Here is a 13,392-nt window from a genome sequence, read left to right on the forward strand (position 1 = left end):
ACTATCCAACCACACCACTGTCATTTAGTGCAGAGATCAACTCATTTGCATGTTAAAGGACACCCAAAACAGCACATTTTGCACACACCTACAAAGTGACAATTTTGACATGCTATAATAAATTATCTTTATGATATTTTGAGCTAAAACGTCACATATGTACTCTGGGGCACCAAAGATTTATTTGACATCTTAAAAAAGGCTTTGTGAAGTGTCCCCTTTAAGACCATTGTATTTTAAATGTTCTAAACCCAGGTTCGGGAGAAGCCTAAACATTTAGGCCTGTCAATCATTATTATGGGCGTATATAAGGCAGTCTTCAGGCCTCCGTGTCCAGCTGCAATTTTTCTGGCATCTCTCCTCCTCCCCATCTCATCTTTCACTGCTCTCTTTCTTCCTCTGTGCAGTTCTGTTGCAAGGGGGGTTGAACTTGGGTCTCGAGCCCCGGCCACAGGTTCACTCTCTCTGAAGGTTCAGTGCTTTGGTGTAGAGCTCCCATCGAGGACAGCAAGCCAAGTTTGGTTACCATTAATCATTAAGATCTAAATGTGCAGGCTAACTAGTGAAGTACAGTTCAAGTATTTGGAGTGTTTCAGAGTTCAAACCATAAAGCATAGACCTTAAAAATATTTACAGATTCAACATTCACCATTGGGATTATAAAAAACCTTTTTTGTATTCAGAGACAGAAGCATTTCAAGATTCTATCCACTGTAATTAATATCTGTTAACTGTTGCTCACACCATTTATCTGTGCAGTGCAAATGAATAACATTGTTACTAGTGATGCACCGATGTATCGGCCGCCGATATTTATCTGCCGATTTTTGATGAATTTGAAACCATCGGCATATCGGCAATAGGATGAGAAAGGCCGATACCGATTGTTTATTAATTAACTGCATAAAGAAATCCATTATATGTAAAAAAATGTGTTAATGTTGTTAATAAAATAAATGCTGAATTGCAAAAACCACCTTTGAAGGTTGTCATGCTGTCTTATTATATTTGTTTTAGCTTAATTTGTGCCTCTCTTATTATGTTGGTCAGTTGAATGTTAATTAGATCCAATCCATGTTCAGGTTAAACTAATTTGATGCAGAAATAAACTAGCTAATAGACCAACTGTATAGTATTGTATACAAGTGTTTAATATCGGTATCGGCCAGAAGTTGTCTGTTTAAATCGGCATCGGTATCGGCCCAAAAAAATCCTATCGGTGCATCCCTAATTGTTACTGAATAAAAAGTGTTGCAATGTTATAAGCTGATTTAAATTATTACTATTTTGTCAAAAAGTTGGTGGTTTTTAATTTGCAAAGTATTCTATTAGAGAAGTTGTGATGTGCTAGAACATACTTTCTTAAATGTTCATCTAAGATTTTGCATATTACTATGCTGTGTGCTGACTTGTTTTTGTGTTTAACATTGCATGATAAGGTAACAGATATTATACATCTGACAATGGGCGTATGACATCACAATGCCTTTTGGCATGTTTGCGGTGGAAGCTGGCTACGACAGCATGAATACAGTATGCAAACTGCCACGCAGGCACCTTTTCCACAAACATGGACTTCACCAGAAACAATGCAGTGAAAGGGTAATCTGATTACACACAAATACTTCAATTCATCATAATATAAACTTTGATGCAGCACTGAGTGATTATAATGACTATATTGGTTATATAATGATAACATAACAATGATTTCACTTCTTGTATCTCATATTAACCTCAATGACACTTTGGTCAAATTGAAAGTGCTTGTCTCTTTCTGACACTTACAGGCGGTTTCCCCGAACAGGGCTTTTCTTAGTCCTAGACTAAAATGCATGTTTGAGCTGCCTTACAGATTACTGACTGCATTTCATACAGTGTGCCCAAATCCAGATGCTTTTTCTAACAGCCCAGCAATTACTTATGTAACTAACTACCTATGACATGTATTTCTATGGCATTTCAGATGGCTGATGGATCAGTGTAAAATCAACTGTTGAAATTACCACCTTTCAGTTACCAACCTAAATAATAAACACTGTGTTTGTTATTGTGTTGTTGTCTGTTTATCATTCTGTCAAAATTTGATAAAATCAGGCATAATACAGCTGCCCAAAGGCATTTACGTGCCTGCAATTACAGTCCACATCTGGCACTGTTTATGTGCCTACTTAAAGCACTCAGTAGAGGGCGACATTTCTCCGATGGGCAGGCATTATGTGTTTTAAATTGAGAAATGCAATACTTGGGCAAGTCCTTGTCTTCTTCAAACGTTTCGGAGGAAAGACGCATTGCTTGAAACACACTGTCCGATTATCTTTTTGCAGTAGTGTATGTCGATGAGTGCTTTAAAGCAAGCCTGCCCAAACGGTGAGTAATGCTGTTATTTGGATGTACATTTTACAAAATGGGCTCATAAAGTCTTTAAAGTCGGGTGCGTTTGGCATAACGGGAGTAGTGGATTATTGTCACATTTTACTTAAGTGATACATTACTCATGATGGGATGGACACCCCTTACTGTAAATACATAGCATGATGTCTTGCTTTTATAATTGTTTGTTTCGTTTTTATTTTTTACTAAAAACATTTTTGCCACTTTTTTCCACAATTATTTTTTTACTTGGCTCTTTTGTTGTATTTGCCTATTTGTTGAATGCTTGACCCACATACAAATTTCATATAAATGTGCATATAAGAAACTTGAAATGTCCCACATAAAAAATACTGTATTATAAGTTAGTATTTACTATAGTAAATTGTAGTATACAGCACTAGATTACAGTAATTACTAATACACTATTGTGTAGTGTTAACTTTAGTAAGGTGAAAAATACTAACATCTACTACTTTAGTAAATACTGAACATTCACTAGTATTTTTGTCTTTTGTGTTAACACTCCCTGGTCAGTACTGTCCGTATTGTCACTTTTTTACGAGGTTTATGAATCCTTTAAAAAGGAACAAAGAAAAAGTAGTTACGGTCTCCCCTACACATTTATTAATTTGTTTTTTAAGATGAATGCTTTGATTAAAAAAAGTAAAATCTATTTAAAAATGCTCTTTTAAACATTTGCCATTTTCATTACAACAAAACTTTAATTACTTGTTTTTAATATCAGTACTATAGAATGTTGATATATAATAAAGGAGGTATCAGTGGTCCACGGATACAGTTGTTCATATTCATCCTTCTCTCACTTCTTCATGGAGTCATATCTGAAACCAGTAGGGCACTGGATATAATGACCAAATATCCACTAATTGATGGGTAGGACTTACTTTTAACTTTTTTTAACCTTTTTGTCTGTGCAATGAACATGCTTAGTAGTGTGCATAATGTTAATATTCTTTTGTTCAGACACAATGACTTGGCTTTGCGTCTGAGGATATATTATAACAACAAACTGAGACTGCTTGATTCACACAACATTTCTCGTGTAGCTACAGATATCAGTCGCCTCACTATTGGTCATGTAGGAGGACAGGTATTTTTTCCTGGTTTATCCTTACAATAATTTGTTTCTTCAAGAGTACGGAATGCACCTTATAATTTTACAATGAAACTGCTAAGTGTTATATCGTTGCAAAGAAGATCCTAAAAGAGGGAAAGATTTGTTGGATTGTTGGTCATTCTGCGTCTGAGATGTAAGGAATTTATGTTTGTTAGGTCTTTGCAGCATACGTGTTGTGTACAGCTCAAGACAAGGATGCTGTCAGACTGACCTTGGAACAGATTGATGTTATTCGTCGTCTGTGTACTGAAAACCCAGAACTGGAACTGGTTACCACAGCTGAAGGTACTAGAACCTATATCCTTTAGAGGATACTATAAAAGAAAACTGCTGTCCCAAACCTGGCAAGGCTTAAGGGCCGTTCACATAAATAATAAAAAATAGTTGTGTATGGGTTGAGTTGCGTACACAATGGGTTGTGTATTATCTTTTTTGTTTTTTGCTGTTTGTTACTGTAGCTTTGTTGACGCATTCATAATGGCCTGGTAATCTAAATGACATAAAAGTGCCTTTATCATTTAAAAAGACTACGGAAGTTTGTTTCCGGAGAGGATGTTGTAAACGGCCATATTCAAAACAGTATAATTATCAAAATTGTTCCCTGAGCTTGTGTTTAGTAGAGCAGGGGTTCCCAAACTTTTAACTACGTGCCCCATTTAAGCCAGATAAAGTGATTGTGTGAATTTAAGCTTTTACGTTGGGCTAAATTGTATCTTTGTTGTGTGGTGTTGTTTGTCACACAGTGTACAGGGAGAATTAACATGTTATTTTTGTTTTGTTTTTCGCCACTGTGCATCCAGTGTGCATATTACTACCTACAGTGGCAAGAAAAAGTATGTGAACTTTTGTCTAAAAATAATTACACAAAAATTCAGATCTTATTATGTCTTTATTGACAACAACCAAAAAGAACTCACAGTGCTGGTGGAAAAACTATGTGAACCATTGAGATCACCCTTGAATGAATGACCTCAATAAAGCTTATTGCAGTTTTAGCACACCTGGAGTTAAGATAAAGTGTTTGGAGATGTGGACTTGGACTACAGATACTTTGACTGATAAAAACCCCTTAAACTTTTGGAGTTTGCTCTGCACAAGAAGAACACGCTTATGTGAGCCATGCCTTACCAAAAAGAGCTTTCAGTGGACCTACTATCAAGAATTGTTGCTTTACATAAAGCTGGAAAGGGTTACAAAGTTATTTTAAAGACTTAAGAAATTCACCAGTTTACAGTTAGGCAAACAATCTACAAATGGAGATGCTCTGGGACTGTTATTACTCTACCAAGTGGGTGCCCAGTCAAAATAACACCAAGAGAACAACGAAGACTCATCAATGAGGTAAAGAAACAACCCTGTATGACAGCAAAATATTTGAAGGCATTACAGGGCTCTAGAGTGTGACCTAATTTTTCAATGGTCCGACTCAGATAACAACAAAAATTATGTCACACCAGTGTGACCAGCCGTTCGGGGGATAAATCATAACCAGTGGTCTGACACGGAACCTTCCAGGTTATGTCAAGCCCTGGCGCCTATAAGCAAAATTAATGTAAGAATATGCTTTCCTCCACGCCAGCTTCATGCCTGGCCCATGACCAGTATATGTGCATCCCAATCAACAAGCCATTCAGGCCGTCAACATGTCATTGGAATTTCTTCTCTTTCTACTTTTTCTTTAAAAGTATGCCTATATCTTTGTACAGTATATATAACTGACATTCTGCCCTGATGTAAGTCCTGTCCACGGTATCGTTCAACGATGCGTGTTCGCCTGCACGCTTCAGCACAAAGAATAACATATATTGCAAGAAAAGCGTGTTTCCTAGGAATGTGTGATTCTTCTGAAACAGGAAACAGGCCCACACTTTTGGGTTTGGGTGTCTCACATGTTTATTTCAGACATGCAGTGTGAATTGTCAGGTCGAAGCTTGGCAATCTGACAGAATAGTGTGAGCACACAACTTTACATCGTATACAGTACGATTTACAGTGTGAGCACGATATTGCTAAAATCGCACAGTGTATGCTCAACATTAGACACACTGTAAAAAAATCTGTAGAAATTACAATGTTATTGCAGCTGGGTTGCCGGTAATTTACCGTAGATTTACATTTATGTTATTTACTGGCAAGAGTTTGTTCAAAGTTAAATACATTTTAAATATTTACTCTGTAAAGACAAAGACTTGTAAATGTTTAATGTTCATTTAACTTTGAACAAAATGTTGCCAGTAAATAACATAAATTTAAATCTACGGTAAATTACCGGCAACCCAGCTGCAATTTCTACGGAACTTTTTTACAGTGCAAGTAAAATCTATCTTAGGACCCCCCCAACATTACTTGAATAAAACATCATTGCAATACTAAAATAATCTGAGACATAAAATCCTGTGTCATTGCTAGTCATAAATTGGACTTTTCAGTAATATGTTTGTCATTCACGTAAACCACAACAGCCAGGTGACTTTTCAGGATCCACCTTATACCACTGTGTGACCCACAAGGTTCGACATTTCTTTCTTGATGCTTATTTTGTCTGCAATGTGTAATGCCAAGTCAAGTCAATTGACTTTGCGCTATCCACCCTATTTCCCTGTGTGACCTACTTGTTGGTCGTGACCCACTGGTTGGAAACCCCTGATATAAATGAGCCTTTCAATGGCAAGTAAAGGCTTACGCTGGGTGAAGCAGATAGATTCTTTTCAGTTGCGGGTTTGCTCAGTCTTTTCTAAATTAGCCTATATAAAAATCCAGGGTTGGATTTAGTTTGCAATTTGGATTACATTACAATATCCAATGATTCCTAATGAATGCAAAAAGGTCTGATTTTATGATATGTACCCTTTAAGCAACAAGTGCACCAGGTTGCCTGTACAGAGTCTGTGAGTTGCCCCCCAAAGCACATTCTATTAAAGCAACACTATACATGTAGTTTCCATGTAAAACTGACTTACAGCTCCCCCATGTGGTTGAAAAGCGCAACATTGCCTGGTATCAGACACTCTTCTGCAGGCAGGGGGAGGGGCGGGGCTGTGTTTCCTACTCTCCACCGCCACTTTCAGAGTGTGCTTGTAGCAGCTAGGAGGCTGCTCAGGTTGCAGCAACAGTACAATTTGTCCAGTTAAAAGTTGTTCTATCACTTAAATAATTTTAGAGACATTATTTAAAGGTAAAAAAAACCTACATAGTGTTGCTTTAATAGCCTCAATTGTAATATTTACTTGTTACATATTTTTATATTAGCTTGGCTTCTTTTATGTATGTCAACATTTTAACAATAAAACATTTAAACATATAAAATGAAATAAAATCTAAAAGTAAGGTTTTGAGTAGACTACATAAAAAAGGAGCTATCCAGATCTATCCATTGTGGTAGCCCTTGCTCCCAAAAAGGTTGGGGACCCCTGCGCTAAGGTATAGTTCAGGAAACAAGCCTAGAAAAGGTAGTAGTAACCTCAAGTGTCTTCGTACAGTAGTATGCTAAAAAAAACAATGTTAATCGGGAAATGCAACCCTGTAAATAAAATAATTTGTGTCTCTCAAGTCTTGATTGAATAAAAATTGTTGTGCTGTATGTTTGAGGAATGATGAGCAGTAGAAAAATTGCCTGTCTAATCAGTGTGGAGGGAGGTCACACCATCGACAGCAGTTTACCAGCACTACGCATGTTTTACCAGCTTGGAGTAAGATCCATGGCCCTTACACACACTTGCAACACACCATGGTAAATTGCTTGCTAGAGACACACATTTCTAATTTCCATACATATTCCCATAAATATTTTGTCTGTCATATTTCCCAAGTTTCATTCATATACTTCAATAATGTCATATGTGTAGGGCTGAGAGCTCATCTAAACTGTACCAATATTACCAGCGGAAGAACAATAGCCTGACAGAATTTGGTAAGGTAAGATTTTCACGAGTATATACAGTCAATGCAAATTACACAAAACTTTAAGGTAGTTCAATGAAAGATAGGTTAGTTGAACCACTTTGCCAAGCCTTTAAAGCTGTCTTTTATTGTTTTCTAAAGCTTTTTTGTTTGCCTTTAGTCTTAGAAGTATTTAGGTAAAATTTCTCATTTTATTTGCACGGTAGTTTATGATGTCCATCAAATATTGTTTAGTACCTGAATTTGTGATATAATTGGGTATATAGTGCATTCAGAAGAAGATAAATGTAAACGATTGTTGTATCAAGACTGCATCATAACAAAATTTTAAATAAAATGTAGATGGTCTGAATGCATCATATATTGTTACATTATATAATATAATACAGTCATCTAATCTTTCATTGAATTTGTATACAGTAACTTTACTTCCTCTCCTCAGGCTGTGGTTTCTGAAATGAACAGGTTAGGAATGCTGGTTGATCTGTCACATAGTTCCTGGGAAACAGCCAGAGCAGTATTGAAGCATTCTGCAGCCCCAGTTATTTTCAGCCACTCCTCAGCTTATGCTGTGTGTAACAACATTCGCAATGTACCTGACGACCTGCTGTTGCTGCTGGTGAGACCATCCTTTATTTATTTCTCTCCTTATAAATTTTAGTCTGTTAATGGTCATGACATGTCAATGTGTTTGAACTTCGTGAAACCAAATCACCAATTGCATTGCCGCTTCTGCTATTGCAGAGCAAGTATGAAGACTTGCTAATGCTAATACACACATGCTACAATAAGCATGAAAGTGATGCTGCTGCAGTGTTGGGCACAATATCCCATAAAGAGATCTAGACAGGTGGAGCTGGGGGTGGAGGTGGGTGTTTATTAGAGCTCTAATAGTGCTATGCACCATAATGCTTAGAGCACACTAACAAGTAAGGCATAATTGATTAAATAATGCACACTCAAGGTGGTAATGTAGCATGTGAAGTAGAGTGCCATTTCACTGTTGGTGTGCATTATTTTCTAAGGACTGGAGTCAATTATTTCACTTACATACCACCGTTACCACAGACATTGCTCTGGTGGTTATAGACACTTAACAGGTTACGTGTGCGTTTTACAGAAATGTATAATCAACACATGTGGAACATTTCTCAAATCAGAATAAAGCATTCAAGGAACATGTATTTCCATTGACTAGGAATTACCTGAAAAGTAAGTTTGAGTTATGCTGATGTACAAGCTGATTAGCTGCACTGTAAAAAATACTTTGCTGCCTTAAAATTTTTTGTTAAATCAACTCAGATTTACAAGTCATGTCAACAGAGATGAGCTGTCATAACTTATAAAATATAGTTGAGAAAAGTCAACTTAATTTGATAAGTTATAACAACTTACCTGTAGTTATAACAACTCATCTCTAGTCAAGATAAATAATAGTAAGTTGAAATGACTTGTAAATCCGAGTTGATTCAACAAAAAAATTTAAGGCAGCAAAGTATTTTTTACAGTGTGGCAAATTGCAAGACTACCAAAGGAATTAGTCTGCACCTCTGACTGAATTATGTCATTGTTGTCATTTATGTATGAGGCAATAAAAGGTACAACAAAGCTATAAACATTGTATTTTTTATGTCCAAATATAGGTTTAGATGATACCAAGAAATAATAGTTATTTGTCTAAACAACTATCAACAGTTATTACTTGTTTTTTTTTCTTTTTTTTTTTTTTTAGAAAAGAAATGGCGGGCTTGTCATGGTGAACTTCTACAGCAATTTTGTAGCATGTTCAAATGAGGCTAATGTCTCTGTGGTGGCTGGTGAGACAGCAGACATACAGTAAATTATGTAAAAAGGGAGTGTTAGTCCATCATTCTGTGTACATAAACATTTCTTTCAATCAATATCTTACATTGCTTTTTAGATCATTTTGACCATATAAAGCGGGTAATTGGAGCTGAAAGCATTGGGATTGGTGCAGACTTTGATGGTGCCCTTGGGTAAGTAGTAATCTTCTCACCAGTCAATACTGTACTGTACATCCGAGTGCTATCAAACAAACGTGTAAAGTTTACTGATCTGGTTATCTGCTTTGAAGATTTATTTAGAATTTGAACAACGATCAGTCACAAAGTTCCACACATTCTTTTGCATTATGTTTAGTATTTTGGATCTTTTGATAATACTTTTAGCTATCAGTAAGAGTGTACTGCCATACAAGGCAAAAGACATTGACTTTGTTTTTGATCGAAAAGTAGTTAGTGATATTTTTGGGAAATTTAAGACCTCCTTTATTATGTGGATAAGTATCTTGAGTCAATTTCATTGTTGTTGTTGTTGTTTTCAGAGAAAATAACTATTATGAAGAATAACTGACAACTAAGGGCCAGATTTACTAACAGCTTGCGACAGCGCAAACCATCATTTTGGCGTTAAATAACGACTGTTGGGATTTAGATGCGCAGTGAACTAACATGAACAAACAATGAACAGCTTTATTTCTATTAACTAACATTAACAAATATTAATAAATACTGTAACAAATGTATTGCTCATGGTTTGTTCATGTTAGTTAATACTAATGAACATTAAAGTGTTACCTGAATAATAAGTGTTGTTGGAAAGGTATGGTCTAGTTATTTTTGCAACTGACCTTATTGCATATGCATTTCTAGGAGTTTCCCTTTCAGCATGTGATATTACTGTTTTTTACGCCATTATTTTATGCCTGTAAAAAGCATATCTTAAATCAAGAAGAAGATGCATCAGAGAGCTTGTGGTACAAGGCAGAGGATTTTTTTAACATGAAACAGTTCATTTGGACTGCCAGAGGAACAACATATTATTCAAAAATATTGTTTGCCAAGCAAATTTTTTTTATTTGCTTAAGGAAATCTCTTAGTAGATTGCATTGGTCATTATGAAAATCAGCTGTTGCGCCTATGTTGTTTAAATAGCTTTTTAGTTAATAACCACGCATATATTTCCACTCCCATCTGCGCTTTTTTGGAATTGCGCTCTTACACTAATTCCCCTCCCCGTTTAGTAAATCTGGCCCTAAGTCACTAAAAAGTCTAAACTATAAAGTCATATTTCTTAGCTCCACAATCTAGTGAGTTACTGCCTTTTGCCAATCTCAACACATTTGACCATATTTACTGAAGAATCCATGCAGGCTCTTATCTTCATGTGTGTGCGCACGTTTGTACATGTCTGTTTTATGTGTGCCTGTGTTATTACAGATTTCCTAGAGACCTGGATGATGTCTCTAAATATCCAGCTATTATTAGCGAGCTGATATCAAGGAACTGGACAGAGGAAGAGTTGGCCGGAGTTTTACGACTGAACTTCCTTAGAGTGTTTCAAAAGGTTGAGAAGGTCAGTGTTAAACATATGATCCTGTTTAAAATAAGTGTAATTTTGTGGGATTTACTGTTCTACGTAAAACCGTCCTACATATAATGTAAAGAACATTCTATGAAAATACAGTATAACCTTGATATCTTTAATATTGACAGAGTGAGTCACTGATTAAAATAAACGTACAATCAGTGAAATCAAATGCAAAATTGCATTATGAGACTTTAGCCTGGATTTCACAGACACATAATAACTGAAGGTAAACCTCAAATCAACAGCATTTATGTCATACTTTGTTAACCCTTATACCACGGGGCTGTTGAATGCTTTACTTTGATTGGTTGAGAAATGTTCCACAGGTATGCATTCATTTTCGATATACACACACACCTGACCTGTCAAATGTCTTAAAATAACCACCAGAGTATTGTCTTAGCAATGTCTGTGGTAACCGTGGTACAAGCAGAATAACTGAATCCGGTCCTTTGAATTATTTGAAAATAACTTTTCGGGTTGAGCCGCATTACCACCATGGGTGTGTATTATTTTTTTAATAATTCCATTGCCTGTCATCAGTTATTACATATAGCATGTATTATGTACAGCAGGGTTCCCCAAATCTTACCCTGGAGGGCCGGAGCACTACAGAGTTTAGGTCCAACCCTAATCAAACTTACCCACCTGTGATTTTCTAGTGACCTTGATTAGCTTGCTCAGGTGTGTTTGATTAGGGTTGGAGCTAAACTCTGTAGTGCTCCGGCCCTCCAGGGTAAGATTTGAGGAACCTTGATGTACAGCATAAATAAACAAGTGTACTCTAACCACAATTAATCTGCATCTTAACCCATACTCTACCTCCTCCATACCAGCAAAGACCCAGCATGTCCACCCACTTGAACCAATCAACAGGTTAAACCTCTAACCCAAAAGACAATATGCATTTTTCTACCATGTTTTTGGTACTACCATTCAGGAGACCTGATGTTTATTCACAATTAGCATCTGTATCTCTATAAAGTGATGGTATTCTTTGAAAAGTTATTTACTATCATTGCAACATTATTATTATTATTGTGTAGAATAATTCCCAGAATTCCCAACACAACCCCTGGTTTTACCAATTGCGTTGCGGTACTGTGTCTTTCAACTCTCTTATTTCTTTGTAAGATGTTAAAATTAAATTTTTTTTTTTTTTTTTTTGAGTTCCATCAGTTACCTGATTATAGGGAAGTATTGGAACTTAGAATAAGTCTGGTGACATTCTTATGAACTCTGTCCTCAGCCTGTACTCTGCTATTACATTGTGATTTTGGGTTACAGCGTTCAAAAATTAGTTAGAGGAAACAATGCCCTTGTTTAAAATGACTTCAGCTAATCTGAGGTCACAAGACATCACTAGTTTATTACACTGCTTTGGTGAATTCTGGTGTGGTCCACTTTTGTCATCTTGATAGAATTATGCTGATCGCCATTCTAGTTTTAATTGATTTTTATTTTTATTAAATTTAGAAAAATGTCAAAATGGAGCATTTTTGGGGTAGGTGTACAAGAACTCATTCTCTCTCTCTCTCCCTGTCAATTTTTGTCCAAACATGCAGGTACGTGATGATATGATTAACACTCCACCAAGTGAAGAAGAAATCCCATTTCTGGAGGCAAACAACAGCTGTCGTGTGATACTGGCCCCTCCAGTCAGGACCGAGAATAGCTATCGAAACACAAAATCTCCTTTGCTACCTGTGAGCGCTTTAGCCTGGTTTATTCCACTTTTTGTGCAGTTATTTTTATATTAAATCAATACACCATCCAGGAATACAGGTATTTAAGTACAAGCAGACTAGAATAATGTTTCATTAAAGTGTGTCATTCCATGACTAACCAGTTTTCAAACAGATCTCAGTTCTCAGAAACTCTTATCTTTAGACAGATCTCAAAAACTCCTACCACATCTTCTGCCTCATCATCTGTCTTTCACGTTTAAGACAGGTACAACCCCATTCACACAGACCTTTGGTCCCAGAAAATACCTGTAAAATTGCCAGACAAGCGTCTGTGTGAACACAAACTCGTCCCGTTAATCTTCTGGGATCGTTGCCGGAAATACCAAATACACGCTCCCCTCTATGCTTTAACCTAACGTGGGGGACCACCAACAAAGCCTAGGCACAAGATCAAAGGCTTTAAGGTGAAGTGTACAAATAAACCAGAGCTCTGTTATGAAGGGATTTATACACAAAGAGGAGAATTTTTAAATCTATTCTCTGACAAATTGTCTAGCAGTGTAGGAATCTGAGAATTGGAGTGATGTTCATATTTGTGACACTTTAAAAGACGTCTGGTTGCTGCGTTCTTTGGTTTCTTTGCAAAATAATGTTTAGTTAAAAGTCTGCCGTAAAGAAAATGTAATAGCAAAGAACTTCTCAGGTTTGCAAATTGACCAATTTGTGGTTTCAGTGTATTAGCATGCATGTTAATCAATTCATATTGCACTTTAATAAAACTTTATTGTTTTCATATTTTAGTTTTATTGCATTTGTGGATTATTTCATTGTTGAAATATTTAATCGTTCTCTTTATCATGGAATACTTTTCAGATTCTTTAAAGAACATTAAGACTAGTA

General features: G+C 36.3%; 1 protein-coding gene across 1 annotated transcript; it reads left to right on the forward strand.

Moving 5' to 3' along the window:
* Positions 1-2,237: 2,237 nt before the first annotated feature.
* Positions 2,238-13,246, forward strand: dpep2 (dipeptidase 2). Its single transcript, XM_065267875.2, has 11 exons — positions 2,238-2,370; positions 3,122-3,270; positions 3,361-3,487; positions 3,670-3,799; positions 7,103-7,244; positions 7,360-7,429; positions 7,857-8,033; positions 9,147-9,231; positions 9,336-9,411; positions 10,654-10,789; positions 12,370-13,246. Exons 2-11 carry the CDS (start codon positions 3,131-3,133, stop codon positions 12,562-12,564), a joined length of 1,278 nt encoding a protein of 425 aa, XP_065123947.1. The 5' UTR covers positions 2,238-2,370; positions 3,122-3,130; the 3' UTR covers positions 12,565-13,246.
* The last annotated feature ends 146 nt before the right edge of the window (positions 13,247-13,392 follow it).

Source organism: Paramisgurnus dabryanus, chromosome 2 (genome assembly GCF_030506205.2).
Source record: "Paramisgurnus dabryanus chromosome 2, PD_genome_1.1, whole genome shotgun sequence".
Classification (NCBI taxonomy): domain Eukaryota; kingdom Metazoa; phylum Chordata; class Actinopteri; order Cypriniformes; family Cobitidae; genus Paramisgurnus; species Paramisgurnus dabryanus.